Source organism: Barbus barbus (assembly GCF_936440315.1).
Source record: "Barbus barbus genome assembly, chromosome: 48".
NCBI classification, from domain to species: domain Eukaryota; kingdom Metazoa; phylum Chordata; class Actinopteri; order Cypriniformes; family Cyprinidae; genus Barbus; species Barbus barbus.
The window spans coordinates 3,621,365-3,644,570 of record NC_136726.1 but is presented as its reverse complement, the minus strand read 5'-3'; the positions used below and the strand labels follow the sequence as shown (position 1 = coordinate 3,644,570).

General features: G+C 38.3%; 1 protein-coding gene across 2 annotated transcripts; it reads left to right on the top strand.

Moving 5' to 3' along the window:
* Positions 1-749: 749 nt before the first annotated feature.
* Positions 750-21,614, top strand: LOC306866849 (retinoblastoma-like protein 2). 2 transcript variants are annotated; one of them, XM_079412240.1, is made up of 22 exons: positions 750-1,078; positions 2,274-2,404; positions 2,879-3,079; positions 3,306-3,370; positions 10,691-10,819; positions 10,923-11,083; positions 12,265-12,329; positions 12,994-13,165; positions 13,262-13,425; positions 14,224-14,336; positions 14,458-14,561; positions 14,689-14,826; positions 14,911-15,075; positions 15,193-15,283; positions 15,396-15,626; positions 16,137-16,393; positions 16,668-16,844; positions 17,087-17,158; positions 17,241-17,343; positions 17,635-17,849; positions 18,120-18,284; positions 18,913-21,614. In XM_079412240.1, exons 1-22 carry the CDS (start codon positions 941-943, stop codon positions 19,084-19,086), a joined length of 3,231 nt encoding a protein of 1,076 aa, XP_079268366.1. In that variant the 5' UTR covers positions 750-940; the 3' UTR covers positions 19,087-21,614. The 2 variants fall into 2 exon arrangements, with proteins under 2 accessions (XP_079268366.1, XP_079268367.1); XM_079412241.1 differs by having other exon boundaries at positions 889-1,078; positions 2,234-2,404.
* The last annotated feature ends 1,592 nt before the right edge of the window (positions 21,615-23,206 follow it).

The following is a 23,206-nucleotide window of genomic DNA, read 5'->3' as shown; positions in this document are numbered from 1 at the left end:
ACGTCCCTTCAGAAATCATTCTAATGCTGCTTAATTTACTGTTTTTATTATCAGTTATTATTTGTGATCAATTATTAATAATGGTTTTATTATTGGTATAATGGTTCTCAGTTAAAGAACAGCATTTATTTGAAATATAAGTACTTTGTAATGTGTAAATATCTTTACTGTCACTTAAATCAATGTAATCCCTTTGTGTATTCTATAATCTTTGATTAATTCAACATTGTTGAAGAAACATATTCATTTATATTTTGAAATCTTACCCAAGACTGACATATACACCAGAAAAGACTAATTATAATGTCAAGAATATGCCAGTCATTTATTGAGTGGTGTGGTGTGTTGCGGACCGGGTTTGGTGAGCCGCTCTGTGCCAAAAAATTATATAGAATTTTTGGCCCCAGTCCACCCCTGGCCATATATATCTATAGCAGTATACAGAAAAGAAAACGGAGTACTGAACAAAACTTAACACAGCAAAAGTCTGATTTACTCTTATTAAAATTATCCAAAAGCTGAGATGCAGGCTGGCAGGTTTAGACTCGTAAAACAGTCATTTATGAGTTAAGTCAAGGAGAAATGGCATATTGAAGTCAGAAAGTGGGCGGGACCTCCACTTCCGTGTGACAGGCTCTACGCACAGATCCGCATTCGCGTTCACACTTGCGCCAGAAACGCGTCGTACGTTCTCATTGCGTCCGCGTCGGCACGCGCTCAGCGTAACTCAAACACGGCAGAAGCCAGCTGTCAATCAAAGGACATTTAAATGGCTACACCGTGCAGAACTGTACAGTCTCTCGCGCTGTCATGAAATAGCTTCATTCTTAATTCACCGCCGTTCATTTCATAGCGATCTGCTTTTCTACGTTTCTCGAATTGCAAACAAAGATACAAATCACTCGTATATTTATACATCTACGCACCAAAAGCAACAGAAATGAGCGAGGAAGAAGATACGATGGTGAAAACTAGACGTGCATTTGAAGATCTGTGTCGAGCTCTGAATATGGATGAGGAGTCGAGTAACGGGGCATGGAGGAGTTATGAAAATATCAGCAAAAATTACACTCTGGAGGTAAAGTGAGAGCTCATAACATACAGGCCCGGTGCACGCGTTAATAAACGTAGCTCTGCATGCATTTAATAGTATTCATGTGAATTGACATGCTAACATGTTATTTTTATGTTTTAATGAATAAAGTGCGTGCTTTAAAATGTTCAAATATGTGCACGCGCATATTACGCGTTTGACAAGAGTGCAGAATGCGCGTGACATCATCATCAGCGGCTTTATCTGAATGAACAGCTTTACAGCCAAACGATTATAATAATGCACAGTAACAACAAGCTGTGCTTTCAGGTTGTTTTTAGTCTATATGTACAAATAAACACATCCGCACTACAGTACCTTATTGTGCATTTCAGCATTGGCTACTGTACTGTACTGTAAATGATAAAAGCACGATTTTCTGTCAAATACCATTATTATTGTATACATATCCATATGTGGTAGCACTAATAAGCAGTGTTAGGAAGTAACTAGTCACATGTAATTTCATTACAAAATAAATGTAATTTTACTCAGTTACTGAGAAAAAAATAATGTGTCATTAAATTACAGTTATTTATGAAAATGGTAATGATTACAAAGAGGGTTATATCTGAATTATTATTTTTTTTTTCAGAAATTGCAATGTTTCAGGAGTTTATGACACAATTATTCGATAACTGTTTTATTTCCTATTTTGGTTCATAATTAGTGTTCAGTTCTACTGTAAGGTCTTTTCATGTTTCAAAATGATTAACAGTTGAAAACATTAGAAATTTACAAAAGTAATCCTAAATTAGGCTAATCAAATGTAATCAGTTACATTACTTTAATAAAGTAATTGAAATAGTTACACTACTTATTACATTTTAAGTAGGGTAACTTGTAATCTGTAACAGTTACATTTCCAGAGTAACCTTCCCAACACTGGCTATAAGGATACAATGTTATTTTCATGGTACAATACCAATATGGTCAAACAAGAAAGATATTTTAGGTATCTCAAAAACCTTCCTGTAACATTCTGAGAATATTAATTTATGGCTGGACCATAAAAGAACCAAATGAGAACTAAATACTATCGTTAGAGGACGCTTCTGTGTTAACTAGGTAACATGGTAATATCAGGGTAATACTGTTTTGCTATTGTGAACATATATTTCAGGCTAAGTTTAGCTAAAGCCTCTGTTTTATATCCTCCGTGTGTGTGTGTGTGTGTCAGGGCAGTGAACTGCACTGGTTGGCGTGTGCTCTGTATGTGGCGTGCCGCTCATCGGTGCCCACTATAGGGAAAGGCACAGCGGAGGGCAACTATGTGTCTCTGACCAGGATCCTGCGCTCTTCACAGCAGAGGTCAGTGAACGGATCAACGTCTTCTGACGATAATATAGATAGAGATACAAAAGATACAGCTAAACAGTTCAGTGATTGTTGCACACACACACACACACACACACACACACACACACACACAGAGACATGTTGTGATGTTCCCAAGACAACTTAAAGATCAGCTGAGGATTTATAGAGCTGCAATTCTTCTTGGCATAAGCTTGTATCTTCTTACAGCTCGTAAGCCACAGAAAATGGATGGAGTGTATACAGTTGTGTAATGGTACTATTAAATAATCATAACTGAATAAAAATAGTATTTTCAGCTTTGACACAATCTGTATCGTTAAAAGCACTATATAAATAAAGATGACTTGATTAAATTTCACGATGACTCATGTGTAACAAGGACACATTAAAATAAACTTTGTTTATTATTGCAACACTCACTATACTGAGGTTTAAATATATTTATAACGCCATATTATATTTCAGCCTGATTGAGTTTTTCAATAAAATGAAGAAGTGGCAGGACATGGCCAACCTGCCCAAGGAATTCCAGCAGAGCACAGAGAAACTAGAGAGGAACTTCACCGTCACGTCCGTCATCTTTAAGAAATACGTGCCCTTATTCAAAGACATCTTCAAGGCGCCCACAGATGAATTACCCAGAACGCACAGAGGCAGGAAACAGAGGTACTTCAGCCTGACCTGAGAAGCACATGATCACATGACACATAATCTCAGGACAGGTCTCCGGAGTTCACAGATTATCACAGTAGTGTGCGAACGATCAGTTGTTTATGCATATGGATCTGATTTGGATTACACAAAAGCTCTTGGATAGTGGAAACAAACAGCTCTAGCCTATATTGAGTGTTCGTGAGAGGCTTGTGCTGACTGATCTTTCCTGTGTCCTCAGACGACATCCCTGCACCGTCACTGAGGTATTCAACTTCTGCTGGATCCTGTTCATACATGCTAAAGGTAAAGAGTTCTTTAACATATACTGCCCCCAAATCATAAAATAGCAGCAATATTACTATTATTTCTGACTTTATTGCTACTGTACCTTTAAGAATTCTATTTGCAAATGACCTCCAGTGATTGGTAGCCTCCACACACTGACACAGAATGCTGAGATGTAAATGGTCATATTTAATGAGCTTGTAGTAATATAATAATAAAGCATTTCAAACAGGTGCTTGTTTTGTTTTGTTTTTATTTGCTTTACTTTGTTTTGCTTTGCTTTGCTTTGTTTTGTTTTGTTTTGTTTTGTTTTGTTTTGTTTTATTTTGTTTTGTTTTGTTTTTCTTTGCTTCACTTTGCTTTGTTTTGTTTTGCTTTGTTTTGTTTTGTTTTGCTTTTATTTGCTTTGTTTTGTTTTGCTTTTATTTGCTTTGTTTTGTTTTGCTTTTATTTGCTTTGTTTTGCTTTTATTTGCTTTGTTTTGTTTTGCCTTGGTTTGGTTTGGTTTGTTTTGTTTTGCTTTTATTTGCTTTGTTTTGTTTTGCTTTTATTTGCTTTGTTTTGCTTTGCTTTGTTTTGTTTTGCTTTTATTTGCTTTGTTTTGCTTTGCTTTGTTTTGTTTTGCTTTTATTTGCTTTGTTTTGTTTTGTTTTGCTTTGGTTTGTTTTGTTTTGCTTTTATTTGCTTTGTTTTGTTTTGCTTTTATTTGCTTTGCTTTGTTTTGCTTTGTTTTGTTTTGCCTTGGTTTGGTTTGTTTTGTTTTGCTTTTATTTGCTTTGTTTTGTTTTGTTTTGCTTTGGTTTGTTTTGTTTTGCTTTTATTTGCTTTGTTTTGTTTTGCTTTTATTTGCTTTGCTTTGTTTTGCTTTGTTTTGTTTTGCCTTGGTTTGGTTTGTTTTGTTTTGCTTTTATTTGCTTTGTTTTGTTTTGCTTTGCTTTGCTTTGCTTTGCTTTGCTTTGCTTTGCTTTGCTTTGTTTTGTTTTGCTTTGTTTTGCTTTTATTTGCTTTGTTTTGTTTTGCTTTTATTTGTTTTGCTTTGTTTTGTTTTGCCTTGGTTTGTTTTGTTTTGCTTTGCTTTGTTTTGTTTTGTTTCAGAAATGGTTTGGATGGATTGGAGATGGAGTTTTGATTTGGGAAAGTTACATCATGTCTGCATAGTGCATAGGGCTGAACGATTTTGGAAAATAATTGAATCGTGATTTTTTTTTACCAATATTGCGATTGCGATTTAATATGCAATTATTTTTTGAAAGCTCTTTATGTTCTGTATTATTCAACAACGACAAGCAATAAATAATTGTAGTATGACCAAAACAATATTTAGATAGATTAAACATAAATGTTCTTTTCTGTAGGCCAGGTCTATATGTTACAATCAATTAGGTGATGCATGAATTGATATGAATGACATTTTTATTTAACAACTACAATCACAGTAGTATATTGACTGATTTGTTGAACTTGTAAGCATATAATAATTATGACAACAAAAAGCACTGATAAATAATACTGTAATAAATATATATGTAAACATGTGGATTGCACTTTTTAAACACTGTCTGTGAACTTTACTAGACAGACTTTAAATAAATATAAATAAAAATATATACTATCTTACTGATCTCCAGTCAGTAACATAACACACAAAGTGCAGAACAAATATCTACCTGCACCTCTTTGAAAATATTAAAGTTAAACATAATATAAACATGTAACCTGTACTTTTAATTAAATCTTAAAAGAAAAAGAAACACTGTCTCAATGTTAATATAGATATTAAACTTAATTATCTCCAGTCAGTAATAGCAACATACCACACAGACTAAAGTGCACAATGAGTATGGCACTGCCATAGTGATCCTACTGTATGGTTCTCAGTAGCTCACAGGTTTTTTGCTAGGAAAACCAGCATATCCACGTTTGCTGGTTTTAAAGAGGAGCGAGTGCAAGTCACTATATTCCCTCCAGTGCTAAACAGATGCTCTGAGGGGGCACTTGTGGCTGGTACACAAAGATACTTGCAGGCTTGCACAGTCGTGGAAAGTTGATCTTGTGCACCTTCCACCAGGCCAAGGGATCGTCCTCTCCATCAATGACGGGGGTCAACAGGTAACTGTTTAACTCTGCCTCCGCGACATCTTCAAGTTGCTCAGGCAAAGCAGAAGAGGCCACACTGGTTTTGAAAAGGCTGCCAAGAGACTTCTTTACCTTTTCCCCAGAGGGCTGTGCACTGTGAGGCTTCTGTATGGTTTCAGTACGAGATCTCTTCTCCTGTCAGATTGGGGGGGGATCAATCTGACAGGATCAATAATAAAATATTATTATTTTTCTAATAATATAGAAAAACCATATTTTTCTATATTATTATAATATATAATAATTATTAATAATGATAATAATATTATAGTACTATTATATATATTATTAACCTGGTTATATGTACGTCTTGCTGATACTAGCTTCAGTCGGGTCTTAATGGCAGGGATGTTGTCTGCACAGATGTACTGCTTTTTGAAACTAGGGTCCATGAATGATGCAACATCCAAAAGCTCCTGGGTGTAGGAGTCACTATATTTGTCATTGAGGTATGCCAGGACCTTGGTTTTAATCGACCTAGTTAGTGTCCTCAGCATCTTCAGCCAGGACTGATGTGGCCAGAAGGTGGAGAACTGGCTTGAGGTAGGAGATGCTCACATACTCCTCTCCAGAGAGAGCATCTGTGAATTCCAGGAGAGGATGCAGTGCCTTGTGAATAGACTCCAACACTTCATTATCCTGCCAGGTTGGGATGAGGGAGCGTGCATATCGGTCACCTGACAATACATGGGATATGGCTTTAGCCTGCTCCAGCACTCTGGCAATTATCTTTTCTTTGGACCCCCATCTTGTTGGGCACTCAGTTATGAGGCCTCAGTCATTGCTGCCTTCTTTTTCCAACTTTGGGAGAAGTGCCCCACCAGCTTCTTGCACAGCCCTATAGCTCTTGTCATCTTTGATTGCATTTCTGGCAAAAATAAATGATTAACAATAGTGTTATTTATACAATTTAAGTCTATCACAATATCACACACACACACACACTAACATTCTCTCTCTCACTCACTCTGAAATCAGTCACACACTCACTCTCTCTCTCTCTCTCTCTCTCTCACACACACACACACACACACACACACACGAGATACAAACTTACCAATGGCAAGATGTAATCTGTGCCCAAAACACTGGAGCCTGGTCCATTCATTAAGCTGTGCTGCCTTCACCATATTTGATGCATTGTCCGTCGTAATGCAGACAAGGTTCTCTTCGTGGAGATCCCAGCTGGCAAACCCCTCTCTCAGGCCGGCTGCAATATTTTCCCCTGTGTGGTCGTCTGGGAAGTAGGCAGTTTGAAGGCAGCGAGCTTTGAGCTTGAGGTCTTCAGTAATGAAATGCACCGTAAGACTCTGATAGGGCTCCGTTGTACGGCTTGACCACATGTCCGTTGTAGCAGTGAAAAACTCTGCTGTTTTCAGCTCCGCAGCAACTCTCTGTTTGCAATTTTTGTGTAGCTCCGGTATGGCGACCTGGCTAAAAATGTGCAGGATGGCATACTATACCGCTTATCCAGTGTATTTATTAAAGTAGTGAACCCAGGCTTGGTCACTGTACTGAAGGGCATCATATCTTTCGCGATGCACTCTGTTACTTTTTGAGTAATTTCCATGTGCCGTTTTGAAGTACGTTCATATGGAGTTATGCTTTCAAACATTTCGGTAAGTGATCCCTGTCAGGTGATATTTGGCTTACTTGACACACTGGTGCTCGGCTTTTTAGCCATGCAACTATCGTAGATTGCTTTGTGGTGTTTTTTTAAGTGCTGAATCAGGTTAGTAGTGTTGCCCCGAGAGGTAGCAACCTTACCAAGGCAGGTTTTACACAATACAGTCAAGTCAAGTCAAGTCACCTTTATTTATATAGCGCTTTTAACAATGTAAATTGTGTCAAAGCAGCTGCACAATATCAAAAAAGGAAAATAGTGTGTCAATAATGTAAAATGAAAAGATAAAAAAAGAGATTTTCAGATAAAGGCATTTCATTATTGAATTCAGTGATGTCATCATCCAGCTCAGTTCAGTTTAAATAGTGTCTTTGCAATCAAGTCGACGATATCGCTGGAAATGAAGTGTCCCCAACAGAGGTCGACAGCAGCAAGGAACCAAAACTCCATCGGTGACAGAATGGAGAAAAAAACCTTGCGAGAAACCAGGCTCAGTCGGGGGCCAGTTCTCCTCTGGCCAGACGAACCAGCAGTTCAGTTCCAACTGCAGCAAAGTCAGATTGTGAGGGCTCAACTGGTTCCAGTGGTCTTTCCCGATGGCTGTCTAGGTGACGGGGTCCTCACTGGGGATCTGTCTCTGGCGCTCATCTCGGTGTCCTGGTCTCCGCTGACGTTCAGGGCTGTAGAGGTCGTCTCTAGGTGCTGATCCATCATCTGATCTGGATACGGACTGGATCTGGTGACTGCAGTGACCATCTGGGCTGGATACGCATCAAATTTAGATTTCATAAGAGCAAGGCTTTTATGCTGTAATGAGTCACTGCTAAATAACAGTGGACTGGGGGTAGAAAGGCTGGACAGAAGGAGACTTTAGTGAGGAACGAGTGCTGAAGAGATTAGCAGGAGCAGAGGAAAGCTCCTGGGAGGAGGTGCAGAGTTTCAATTTTCATGGAATTGTTCCTCCTCTAGTGTCCCTTAAGAGGGTCATGAGCTTTGCAGAGTGTCTGACAGAAGGACAGGCCGTCATTGGCTGAGAGTGCAGAGAGCTTGATCATGTGACCTGCGCTCATTATGTGGGCTTGTGCAGGCATGTTTGATTCGGTCAGAGGCCAGAGCATTTCCTCACACACACATCAACACAAGCCCTCATCTCATCTGCAGAGTCGCTGGTGTAATGCTGCGGGTGAATTTGGCTTGTTGAACGGGGATATTTTAGCTGTTTGTGTTGAGCTGCAATAAGATTTCATCAGAGGTGGAAAGTAATCAAGTAGAAATCAGTGAATCATGAAAACAGTGAAAATCATAAGACAAATTATGTCTGTTTCATTTATAGTGATGTTTTCAACTGAAACAGAATAAACTAAAAGACTGATCTTGGGATTTAAGAATTGATATCAATTTGTTCAAATGAACAAATACAAGACTAGGAGTTTCAAATTACGTTCCACAGATATTAACCCGAAAGACCTGTGCTGGAAATCTACACCCCAAATATAAGTAGGCTAATTATTATATATTTATTATTGCATTATTTTAATTAAATGCTATATTTAAAATGTTTTTGATTGGTTGTTTGGTTTATGGATGTAATTCAGCATAAAATAAATAATTTGCACTTAAAATAATTTGAAATAATAAAAAATCTGCATAATTTGCATAATGCTGAGTGCATTATTTCCTCATGTGCTGCTGTGCGTCACTTAACATAGCAACCAGCCCAGATGACAAGTCAGGACTTGTCTGTGTTTGAGTAAAGCTCAGCAGGCCACTGGGGCCGATCTGTGTCCCTCTATATCCCGTCCTGGAGCAAAATCCCTCATTCTGCTGAACTCAATGCAGGGAAAACAGCCTGCTGCTGGTCAAAGATGCAAAGTCACGTTATCTGGGGAATGAAATAAGAAAATGCATGTAAGTACCAAGTGCAGCAAACTTAATTCAGCTTAGCTTGACGTTGTGTTTTATTGTGCACTGGAAATCTGAAATGTATATATGTGAAAGGTGCATAGTGCATGTTTTCTGGCCTGCAGGTACAGCAGCATGCGTGCAAGTGAGTGACAGTTAGGCTGGCATATTTGCTTGTTCGTAAAACTGTCTTGGCTTTTAGCAGTTCGATCAAAGCAGTAAGGAGATTACAGTTAAGTTCTAATTCACAGATTTTTACCTTCATTCGTCAGACTGGGAATGGACGATATTGAATTGAATGCATTGCATTGTGGGATGCAGTATGCAGTGTGCACTGGTTGTATTTTGCACGTTATAGAAAAATAGTGAGTCATATTAGAAAATGTACACTTTGTGCAGTACATACTGCAAAATAGTAAGAGTGGTGATTTATATGCCATACAAGATTAATAAATCATAACCAGTATGAACAATTCATTTGCAAGTCTTTCTGAATTGTGCCATTATTATGTCACGTCTTACATTTTTGTAACAGGGCATTCTGAGAATATGTCAATATTGAATATCATTTTTTAAAAAGTCATGAATTTGTCCCATTTTGTCAGAAGAGAAAGACTGTAAATTTTAAAAGTGTATATCTGTTTTTAAGATAGCGTTTTTGATAATTCTAATCACACACAAAAAAAAAGACCTTTTAATGCTCTGAGTCTGAGAATATTAAAAATAAACACTCAAATAACTTTATAGTTTGGGTGAAAATAAAGTTAGAATAATGTTGTAAGAAATGTTCTTGTGATCTTTATACAATGCTATAACCATGACAAGAAAACTGAACATTTCAACATATCAAAAGAATGTTTTCATAATCTAAATTTACTACCTGGGAAGCAATCAAACACTTGAGACTTGCTATTAGTGCACACACACACATACATATGTGTGGGTGTGTGTGTGTGTGTGTTCATATATATATATATATATATATATATATATGAAGAGTTAATTTGCAAAAACAGATAACTCCGTTTTCATTGTGCATTCCAGTTCATTTCAATTAAACTGCAGTTGGGTTATTTTGATTAGGTACAAAATTACAAAAAAAAAATACCAGCTAACTAACACAATAAAGCACAATAAAAACATGATAGCATAATAAAAAAACATGATTTTTGACCATTTTAAAAAACAGAGTTATCTGTTTTTGCAAATAAACTCTCTCTCTCTCTCTCTCTATATATATATATATATGTATATATATATATGGCTTCACAGGCTGGATGCATGCTTTGTATTGCACAGGCTGGTACTGTAACTCTTGAAATGAATTAAACAGGAAATGATAAATCCAGGCATTGTGGCCTAACAGCACATGTTGATTTTTTTGCAGACTTTTCCTGTTGTTGCAGTAAAGTTGGCCACCTGTCTGCTTGATATATGTTTGTAGTGTGTTCCTGCTCAACACTATTGTGCTCAGCTCTTTACTGTAATACGTTTGACAGTTTGTTTCATTTCAGTAGCGGAAACATGTTCATACCAAAGTAGGTTCCAACTAGAACCAAAAAGGTGTTTACAATTGAATGTCATCAGAGATCCTTGCAGAACCACCACTGAAGCCCTCATATATTATTATTATTAATTATATTTTTATCAAAAAAATGTTCTCCTCTGTCCTGTAGGAAACTTCCCAATGATCAGTGATGATCTGGTGAACTCGTATCATCTGCTCCTGTGCGCTCTGGATCTGGTTTACTGCAACGCTCTCCTGTGCTCGAGTCGTAAAGATCTGCTCAACCCGGCATTTAAAGGTCCCACACAGCACTGAAGCGTTTGTTTTGAGATCAGGTGTCCAGACAGGAGGAGATCACAGAAGGTCAATCAAACATTGGTTTGTGCTTGTTTTGTGCGCAGGGCTGCCTGAGGACTTCAACAGTAAAGATTATAAGCCCGGCCCGGGTTCATTATGTTTCATAGAGAAGCTGTGCGAGCTTCATGATGGGCTGGTGCTGGAGGCCAAAGGAGCTAAAGAGCATTTCTGGAAACCCTTTATTAGGAAACTCTTTGAGCGCAAGGTACTGGAAATACACCAGACATATGATGTAGGCTGCCGTCAAAATGTTTTCTTATGAAAGTCTTTTAGGCTGCATTTGAACAAATTGATCAAAATTACAATAAAACAACTAAATATTAAAGCAGTATAATATTGTGAAATACTAATGAAATTTCACAGAATGATTATACATATCTTTAAAATGTAAGTTTTTTCTATCTTCAGTGTTCAGTGATCTTTCAGAAATCATGCTGATTTTCTGCTCGGAAAAACATTTCTGATTATTATAAATGTTGAAAAGAGTTGTGCTGTTTCATATTTGTGTGGGTACTGTGCATACACTACCATTCACAAGTAATTTATCAAAGGTGACAGTAAACACATTTATAATGTTACAGTAGCTTTCAATTTCAAATACATGCTTTTGTTTTGAACATTCTATTCACCAAAAAATCCTAAACAAAAAGATATATTATGAAAGTATCATTTAAAAATTCCACAAAAAAATTTTAAAGAGCAAAAAAAAATTTCAACATGGATAATAATAAAAAAACATGATTAATAATTGAGCACAAATAAAAATTCATAATAATTGGCACCAAATCAGTATATTAGAATGATTTCTGAAGGATCATGTGACACTGAAGACGACTGCTAAAAGAGTTCAGCTTTACCATTTCAAGAATAAATTACATTTAAAAAAATAAATAACCAACTTTGGTAACACTTTAGGATAGGGAACACTTCTTTACTATTAACTACGAATTTTCCCTTCATAATTTGCTGTTTATTAATAGTTAGTAAGGTAGTTGTTATGTTTAGGTATTGTGTGGGATTAGGGATGTAGAATAAGGCATTAATATGTGCTTAATTACTACTAATTAACTCTAGGCTAATATTCTAGTAATATGCATGCTAATAAGCAACTAGTTAAGAGACCTTAAAATAAAGTGTTACCAAATATATTTCACAATAATATTTCACAGTATCTCTGTTTCAGCCTTAGTGAACATAAGAGACCAAAAACATCACAACATTTTAATTATTCCAGACTTTTGACCGTTGAGTTTACACATTCAGAATATGTCATGTGTTCCAAACCATATTGCACATCTTTCAAACGGGCTTTAAATAGTATTATGATTTTCTTCGCTTTATTATTATTAATTCTTGTATTCAATTTGTTTGTTTTCTCTCTCACAGGTTTTGAAGGGGAAAGAACACACACTGACAGGGTTTTTGGAGCCGGTGAATTTTGGTGACAGTCTGTGAGTGTCTCTATTCAATTAAAAACTTAAGGCCTTTCCACACTGAGCGCGAAAAAGCGAAACGAATTTCAGACGTGATGACACACTGGAATAAAACAACAGCTTCCTATGGATGCTTCCACATAGACAGCGAACATTCACGCACGGAAAATACGAATGTTTTTTTCCGTCCAGTCCAACGAATCTTTTCGCAAAGTGAAAAATGAATGATTTGAATATTACATCAGGTGGCCAGAGCAACTGCTGTTACCCAAAAGGTTGACGCGGTGGCGCTAAAAGCTCAGAAGACTGTACTGATCACGAGCTTAAAAACACTTTTTCCGCCGCAGTGAATGCTGAGTTCTTGTTATTGTTGGTATTTGTTGGCATTATGGATATTTATTTAAGTTATTTATTTTAATTTAATGCTGCATATTGAGCAGTGGACGATGTAAACCATACAAGATACATACGCTACATGAAGAAAAAATGCATTGCTGGTCGGCGCCACCTAGCGTGCAGGCGTGAATTAGCAGAAGGCGAACATTCGTTTCGCACTCGGTGTGAAAGCAGCATTCGCGGACGATTCGCCACGCTTTTTCGCATCGCGCTCAGTGTGGAAAGGCCTTTACTCTGCGTGAAGCTGCTGTAGTTTACAATCTCCTCACTCTCTCTGTTTCTTCAGTGCTTCTCTGAACCGTGTCTACGAGGAACACGTGTTGTCATCTGGTTCTCTGGATGAGAGGATATTTCTGGGAGAAGCAGCCAGAGAAGACATTGGCACCTCAGGACCTTGTTTGTGTGAAGGGATAGAGAACCAGGAACGACCGGCCAACCCCCTCCAGAACTCAATGACAGTATGTGTGTCCAACAAACAGAAATGCACATCAGAATAATTCCCTATAATGAACAACGATGTAATACTTATCAATAATCGTGTGTTTGTTTCACAGGCATCTGCTCTGAAAGTGTCCACGCCTTTGACAGGAAGGAGGTACGTGCCGGAGAGCAGTGCTGGTACCCCCGTTTCCACGGCGATGCAGAGCGTGGGCCGTCTGCACACTCTGCTGACAGGATTCAAATACAGACCCAGCATGAGACTCAGAGACATGTTCAGGTGAGCCCGAGTTAGCTTCTGTGTTACTCACAATCTGCTGCATACACCCAAATACAAGAAGCAAAGTATGTGTATTTACTGTTGGTTCACTGCAATCACAGTTTACTGAAATCAGATGGAATGTGGTTTTAACCGTATTTGTGTGCATATGTTATCAAAGTATTTTAATTGATCAGCACTGAGGCTGTGAGATTAGTTTGCACTGTTTGTTCGGTAGCGCGGTCCTTTGAGTTGCACTGATGACAGGTCAGCGCGACGCAAGCTCTATAACTTGTGTCGTTTCGTCCCAATTTCAGTGCATTTGGCTTCCCATTTGTACGGCTGAACACTGGTGCTCTCGCTCTCAGTCAAGTTACTTTTACCGGCTGTTTATTTCTGAAGGTATTCAATGCAGAGAGTCGTATACGCGACGCCCTCTTCGCGTATGGAGATGGGGCGGCAGTATGCAGCTCATTTGCATTTAAAGTGATGCACAGCTTTTCTTGAGACACACCCCAAAATGACACTTTCTAGCTGTAATTAAATAAAAATAAATAAAAGATAAAAGATATGATAAATAAAAGATCTGTGGGGTATTTTGAGCTGAAACTTCACAGACACATTCTGGGGACACACAAGAGCAATATTACATCTTGTGAAAAGGGGCATAATAGGTGCCCTTTAAGTGATTCCAGTATATTCTGATTACAGGGATTCCAGTAAAAATGTGACACTATAAAATTTGCAGTGAACTGTTAAAGTCACAGTGAAATTTTCTGTGCACTGGAATCATTGGTATTTTCTGTTTGTGTGTAACAGATCATGTGTAAGAGACCCCAGTGAGTCCATAGCAGTCAGACTGAAGGAGATGTCAGAGATTTTTCTTCAGAATTATGAGGGAACAGGAGACGATAACAAGACTCTGGCGAGAGGTGTGCATGTTCAAACTTACTTATGTCATGTTATACTATTTATTTTCTTTCATTTGTAGCTAATGGCTTTTCCCAGAATTCAACAATTGATCAAAAAAAATTGGCGGATCCTTTTTCACAGATGTTGCAGTGAAGTATTTTTGCTTGGCTGAGGCACTTTATTACAAATCACTGGAAGTGATCATCAACCAGGAGAAGAAACGACTTGGAGACATGGACCTGTCTGTAGGTTTCATCTTCACACAAATCACACTATATGCCTAAGCTAAGCCACGAGGAATGCAAAACTATTGAATATTAGCAGCACACTTTAGGTAATTCTGTCTGCTGAATGTTATATCATGTGTCTCAGGGCATTCTAGAGCAAGATATATTTCACCGGTCGTTGATCGTCTGCTGCTTGGAGATCGTCATCTTCTCATATCGACCACCAGGAGAGTTTCCCAGAGTCCTGCAAATCTTTGACCTCCCTGCTTATCACTTTTACAAGGTAAACAACTATAGAGAGAGAAAATAACCATACAATTGTATGCATTCATTCATAAAAGTCAAAGCCTCTCTATCTCGCTCATAGGTGATTGAGGTGTTGGTACGGGCGGAGGAGGGTCTTTTCCGGGAGGTAGTCAAACATCTAAACCGTGTTGAGGAGCAGGTATTGGAATCTTTGGCATGGAAAGGAAACTCCCCGCTGTGGGAGAGCATCCGAGACGCCAAGAACTGCGTTCCTGCCTGCCAGGAGGTCAGAACAATATAACCGCTTATAACCACATAAACATGATCAGTGATCTTTGCTATCCCTCTTGAAAAAGAAGTACATTTTAGGATACTTTATTCTTAAGTGTGAAATGAATTACAGGTAATGCCTCCTCAACACCTGGAGGACAGTTCAGGAAACAGCACACACACTCCCAAGAAGAGTGAGTTCAGCAGAAATATTGCAGGAAAAGGTGACTTACTTTGAATGAAACAAGCACTATGACTAAATGCAAGATGATTTTTATACATTTATTGAAACAAACCAAATGTTCATAATTTAATATGTTTATTTTGCTCCCGCAGGAGTTTCTCCATCCCCTACATCTCTCCATGACCGCTACAGCTCGCCCCCTACTGGCACGGCCTGTCGCCGCCTCTTTGTCGATGGAGATTCAACCTCTGAGCCTCCTCAACCTGTCAAAGTGGCCCAGCCATCTCTGATCAGTCCCATCCCAGCTGGACAGACTGTGGTCACCATGGCAACAGCTACTGTCACAGCAAACAATGGCCAGACGGTCACCATACCTGTTCAAGGTGCAAAAATATTTACAAAATCATCAGTTTATCATCAGTACCTTTATGATTCTGTTATTCAGTAGATGATGCCACAGAAAAAAATAAACATTTATTCTTCAAAAAAAAAAAACATATCTGTATGTTGCAATGAGCATGTAAGATAAGCTGCTGCTTAACGAATAGGCATATAGTAGATCAATCTCTAAGCAGATCTAGACAGGCGGTGCTGGGGGAGGTGGAGGGTTTCAGAATAATGAGCAGCCTAGAGCAAACACTGAGCCAGACTATTTAAATGTTGTCAAAGCAATCTCGTTGGCAGAAGGAGCAGAAATTATAAAATAAAATAAAATTAAATAAATTAAATTAAATAAAATACCCAAAATTACAACAATTATTGATCTGTGAAAATATAGAAATATTTATGTTTTAATTTTCATTTATAACAGTAAAAATACAGAATATATTTTACAAACATTTTATTTCAATTACAATTTTGATTTTTCACATCTTTGTTTATGCTGTTTGCAGGAATAGCAAATGAGAGCGGTGGCATCACATTCATCCCGGTGCAGGTGAGCGTGACAAGTCAGAGTGGGGGGGCTCTGCCAACGCTCAGTGCCCAGGCTCTGACGGGCACCCTGACGGCCCAGCAGCTGACAGCAACACCCACAGGCACAGTCCAGAACAGCCCCAGCCCTGCCAAACAGGACAGGAAGAGCTCTCAGCAGGGAACACCCACCAAACGAGCGCAGAAGACCGGCTCCCTCTGCCTGTTCTTCCGCAAGGTACAGTAAGATCTGTTCTTCTGAAACGCTCCACCTCCCCCAGCACCACCTGCCTACATCTGCTACAGGATTTATGTGTAGCGTAACAGCAGCGTGTCTATTGGCAGTAGCAAGTCCAACAGCAGCAGAGTGTGTAGCTGAGCTAGTCCACCAAAAGCCAAATGCATTTACATTGTCATATCCATCAACATGCTTAAACTGTTCAGAGAGTTGTCATGATCGAAATATCAATAGATGTCATTCAATCCTAAATAATGTCCCTTTCCCCCATCAGGTATATCACCTTGCTAGTGTGCGTCTCAGAGACTTGTGTGCAAAACTGGACATCAGCACAGAGCTGCGCAGGAAAATCTGGACATGTTTTGAGTATTCGCTAGTGCACTGCACCGATCTCATGATGGACCGACATCTGGACCAGCTCCTCATGTGTGCCATCTACGTCATGACTAAGGTATTTGAACATTATTTATCAAACACAAGTTATTTATAGGTATTTATTCATAGGTGTATTTATATGTAATTGGTCATATTCTAGACTTTTGTAGCAGTTTTTGTTCAGCATATTAATGTACAGTTTAATGTTTGTCAAAATGTGTGAAATCAACGTTGTATGTTACAGTATGTCACACGTAACTTTTTTATTTCAAAAGATCAAGGAAAATGGCTGCTTTAAGTATTTTGTCCATTGTTCAGGTGACGAAAGAAGATAAGTCCTTTCAGAACATCATGAAGTGCTACAGATCTCAACCTCAAGCCAGCAGCAGCGTGAGTGTATCTTCAGTGCATCTGTAAAAACAGTAAGGTAGAAGTTAACACGATGGAGATATTAATAAAGATTGTATCTCAGGTGTACAGGAGTGTGCTGATCTCTGGAAGGAAGAGACGCCACTCAGGAAATAGTGAAAACACCCACAGACAGTGCTCACCCACAGAGGGAGGACAAGAGCAAGGTAACACACATTATATAGAGCTTTTGACACTGGAAATCTGCTATTTTGGTAGTTCTGTAATTTATACACCCACATTGAAGCCGGTGAATAGTAAATCTGGTGCTGAAACAATGCAGCCATAGTCAGAGTAATACTTATGTTGTTTTGTTAGAAAATAGCTATATATGTTGGTTTCAAAAATGTGGACTGTTTTTTAGCAATCGTGGGACATAAGTCATAGTAATTAAATTAAATTAATTGCGAATCGGTTGTGAATTCATTACGATAACTTCCTGTTTTTCTGTTTTGCAGCCAGCGGTGAGAGCAGTCCTGTGTCCATGCGCTCCAGCAGCACTCTGCCTATTCCCCAGCCCAGCAGCGCCCCATCCACCCCGACCCGGGCCCCTGGAGGCCCCCAAGAGCAGGAGGAGGAGAGGGGAGACCTCATCCATTTCTACAACCACGTCTACATCAAACAGATCAAACCGTTCGCTCTGCGTTACTCCAGCAACTCGCCAAAAAACGGGGTAACTATTGCCCTTCCTCTATATTGCTGTGGTCACCCTTATTTCCATAGCACTTTAAAAAAATACACATTTTCAAAGCAGCTTCACAGTAATAAACAGGAAAATAACAGAATCGCTGATGTAAACATCTTCAAATATGAGACGTATTCACATTCTGCTTTGAAGCAGCTCTCAAAAGACGTGCCATTATTCCACTCCAGGAAATTCAGTGTTGATTCAGATTCAGATTTATATCTGTAATTGTGTGTGTGTGTGTGTGTGTGTTTTCAGGCTGAAGCTCCTCCCCTCTGTCCTTATCCGTCAATCCGCATTGGCTCTCCACGCCGGATCCTCCTGTCCCACAATCACTCCATCTACATCTCTCCACACAAGACCGGCAGCCCAATTTCTCCTCGAGACAAGATCTTCTACTACGTCAGCTCCAGCCCATCCAATGTAAAAGAACAAATCATTATTTCCTGTTCAGATTAACTCTTCAGATTCATCAAAACATAGTTCTTAAAGTGCCCCTATTATTGGTAATGAAAGGTTCATATTTGGTTGTGGGAGTCCCCAACAACAGGTTGACATGCATGCAAGGTCAAAAAACACTTTAATTTTCTTATAATATGCATTTATTTTTTACCTTATTTGCTCAACGACTCCCAAACGATTTGTTTAACAATACATTTTCCAAAGCCCCTCTTTGCCTGATGCTAATCTGTGGTAATTGGTCGATTTCATTTAAAGCAGTGTTTGAGAGCTTTTAACGCTCCAAAAGCGGCACCTAGTGGCAAAGAATGAATTTGCATTTTCATTCAGACCAACCCGAAAATCAAGTGGGCGGGAATATGCTAATGTTTCATGAAACGACTTGGGATTCGTTTTAAAAATGACTTGTTTCAATGATTCAGAGTCGACTCTTTCTTTTGAGAGACAATAACTTTATACAAGGTGCACTTTCAGATTTAAAACTTTGCAGGATGTTTTCATTCACTTAGAGCTGTGTTACACACTGCATGAAAGATCATTTTCAAAAATCCATAATAGTGGCACTTTAAACTATTTTCACTTCATCCCACAGCGGCTGCGAGAGATTAACAGCATGATCCGAACGGGCGAGACGCCCACGAAGAAGCGAAGTATCGCCCTGGAAGAAGAGCAGCAGTCTCCCGCCAAAAGGCTCTGCCAGGAGAATCAGACGGCTCTGCTCAGACGCCTACAGGATGTGGCCAACGACCGAAGCTGCTCCCACTGATGAGTCCACAACATCAACACCCATAAAGATAGAAGTCGCCCAAAATCATTTATTTACAGACATGAGTCTCGAAATGACATCACAGCTTAGATAGAGGCTTGAATGCTCAAATAATCATGTTTGATTACATGCAACTACAGTCAAGCCTGTATTCTAGAGAGCACAACAGTCAGGTTCTGCAAGCAAAAATGCCATTCATGTTCTCCATAAGGAAACAGATTTTTAACAATAATTTATAAACCTTTAAAGAGAAATCTAGTGGATGCTCAGAAGTTTAAATGATGGGATATGCTTTTGTTGAAGCCATCAGTTTGCCTTATTTCAACTTGTGTTTTATATAATCATGTTTAACAGTGGAGTCACTAGTCTAAAATTACATTACCCATGATACTTTACAGAAAGTTCCACCAATCAAAGAGTCCCAGCGAGCAAATCCCCCCAAATGAGCAAAAACGTAACATTTTGTCATCATTTACTCACCTCATGTCTTAACACTCCTGTATGAGTTCCTTTCTTCTGTTGAATACGGAGGATATTCTGAAGAATACTGGTAGTGTTTGTCATACTATTGAAGTCAATGGCTACCGTCTACTGTTTACTTACCAACATTCTTCAGAATATCTTACTCTGTGTTCAACAGAAGAAAGAAACTCATGCAGGAGTGTAACGACATGAGGGTGAGTAAATGATGACAGAGTTTTAATTTTTCATCTATCCCTTCAAGCAAAGTGCGGAAACTATGGAAGCCCGTTTCCGCCACCGAATAAAGATAAAAAAAATGTTATTACAACTTTTTATCTCACAATTCTGACTTTTTTTCTCATAATTGCGTGATATAAACTCGCAATTCTGACTTTATAACACGCAATTGAGAGTTTATCACAATTCTGAGAAAAAAAGGCAGAATTGCGAGAGAAAAAAATCCAAATTGCAAGATATAAACTCACAATTGCGAGAAAAAAAGTCAGAACTGCGAGTTTTTGCAATTTTGACTTTATAAATCATAATTCTGACTTCATAACTCACAATTGCGAGTTTATATCTCACAATCCTGTGAAAAAAGTCAGAAATGTGAGATAAAAAGTCGTAATAACATTTTTTTTATTTTATTCAGTAGCGGAAACGATCTTCCTTAGGAAACAGATTAGTTCAATGTGGCGGCAATTTATGTGAAACGAATAAGACTTAATGGGGTCATATGATGTGATGTCTTTGGAGTGTTACAAGCTGTTTGCGCTCATATGAGATCCATAAAGTTGCAAAGATTAAAGTGTCAAACCCAGAGGCATTCTTTATAAAAGTTAAGACTCGTCCACTCCTTCCTAAAACGCCTCACGCCTCCACAAATCTACGTCACGGTGCGGGAAGATTTGCATAACTCCGCCCAAATGTTTACGCAAAGAAAGAAGGGGTAACTTTTATTCTCGCTCCGGTATTGTTGTCGTGGAGACACTGTGTTTCCAAATATGGTAAGGGACGTAACATTTCCGTCACACGCTTGAGGTATTCAGCCAATCACAACGCACTGAATAACTGGCCAATCGGAGCACACCGTGCTTTTCAGGACGAAGAGCTTTGTAAAAATCAACACGTTTCAGAGAGGCGAGGCAGAGATGCGCAATAATGTACGGTATGTGGAAAATAATGTCATTTTTTTAACCTTAAACCACAAACACAGCATTACACCAAATAAACTGTTATTTTTAACATCGTCATATGACCCCTTATAAACCATAATATCTTGTTGTGTTTCTCTGCATGTCTTGTGTGGGGCTCCTTTGGGAAAGAGCTGCGTGAAGATTTGTCAAAATATCGAAATTTTGTGTTAAACAAAAGGAAACTATAAGTTTTGAACGACATGATCATTTCATTTTTGGGAGAAAAATTGCTTTAAAGCCATTTTTAACAAACAGACGGGCTACAAAAAGATCTAATCAATCACAATCAAGCTGAGATCTCAGCTCAGATATTTTTATGAGTATTTTGTAGACATAGCCTAGTGTTTGCTTAAAATGCTCGGATGTGTCATAAGACTGAAGGAGATTTGAAGCACTTAACGACTGATTTCTTTGCAGATCTTGCACTGAGTTTACCGTATGTGTTTTATAAAGAGTTATTTTTCTTAAAGAGTTTTATAATGTATAGAGATGTATGTGAACTCCGTCTTGTGTGTGTGTAAGGCTGGTTTATATATTTATGCTATTTTTCGAACTGTAGTTTGCTAGACGAATAACATCAGGTAACAATCATGTTATTAGTAGAGATGAGTGCTCTTTTGATGTATTTATTTGCCATGTTGTTCTCTGCATGTATTAGACGTGTTAGAATCGTGTTTCCTCGTCAGCTCTGAAAGGAATGTATTCAGTAGCGTCTGCTTCCTTCCCTCGTTTCTGAAAAATGACATGTTTGTTGTAAGTGCCTTTTCACCTTTTTCCTTCCCTGATGATCTCTCTGCTTCACTGAGTCTAACACAGCGGCCCAGCATTAAATTATCATCCAATGTTAATAAATTGTTTCTAAGAAAACTGATCTCAAGTTGTGCTATTGTACTCTACACCAAGTCTAGTCTATGCTGTTTTTAACCAGGCTAGCCTTAAATATTGACTAATATGCATTATTATCGCCGACTGTTTTCCAAAAATCATGGAATGATTGCTAGTGCAGTGTATATATAATATTCATCTAATATTTATATTTGATTTACACTGAAAATTGTTATTTTTTTGTAATAGTTTAGTGCTTTTATACAGTAGTTAGTATCATTAAAAAGACCAGTTCATATTACTTTTCCATTAAAAATAATAAAAAAACGGAAAATTGATTATTTGCAGTGTAGGCTTATTAAATGTTTAACATTATGGCATTCAAATAACAATTTCTGTTATAGAGGACTAGAAAGTGGGAATAAAATAAATAGGTTGTGCTTTGTTGTCTCTGTATAATACATTTTCCCCAGCAGATGGAGCACTGGAGTTATGGATTTGTATTATATATCCCACAAACGTGACTTGTTCAGATGCTTCATCAAGCTTTACTCTAATTAATGCTAGTTTCTATAGATAAATGCATGTAGATTAAACATGCTTCAAAAATAATGAATGTTCTCGTTATTTCTAAAATCTACATCTGCTAGTCCTCATCTCCTCTCAAAGAAAAGAGCCAAAAATACTGTCAGAAAATTAAAAATTAATTACATTAAAATACAATATAAAAAGCACCAAGCTGCTATAAAAACAGACCAGGACAGGATACCCTCTTGTATTTGAACCCAAACATGTGTCATCGACAAACTTCAAAGCGTGAGAAGCAGACACAAAGAGTCTGTCCTGCCTCTGGGCTCAAATATCGCGGGGTTATAATATCTAGAGCACGCTATGATAATACAAATCACACAATAAGCAGCAGTGAGCTGGAGCCAGACGACCTGATTCATCTTACATGATTCAGCATTAGTCAGAAACACACTGTATGAATTTCATATCCAAACCTCCCTCACAGCCAGGATAACAAAGGCTACTCACATTAATATTGAACGGTTGAGAGGAAATACACAATGAATGTCTGAGAAACTGAAACCGTGTGATCTTGAATAGTGAATTTCAAGAATTCACTCTCGGGTTAACATATACCAAAAGCTACTAATTTTCATTAGGAAAGAAGCGAGATGAGCTGCAGCATCCTTCCCAGTCTCGTCCACATCTGATATTGTTCTTATATGAATTATTGACTTCATTGTCATGCTTACTGTATATGGAGTTATGCTGTGAAAGTCATGCAGGGATCATATGGAGTCTCCTATTATTAGCGATCAAACATCAAGACATTATCTAATGGCTGAGGGACACCTGTGTTGATTTGACCTCCATCATCATCGTTGTGGAAGTGATTCAGAGCTTCTGGGAACTGTGTGTGAGTCTCAGCATTCTGCTGCTGAGTCTGAATGAAAGCTGGCCATAGCTGAGGCCGTGAGTCAGTGTGTGATCTCAGCGTCTGAAATATGACCACATGCTGCTCTCATACGGATCACTCAGCATCACTGAGAGCCCGCGATGGTTATTATGTTGCATTTGATCATTCGGTGGCCTCCATAAGGATCTGAATCTCTGGATTGGATTAGATT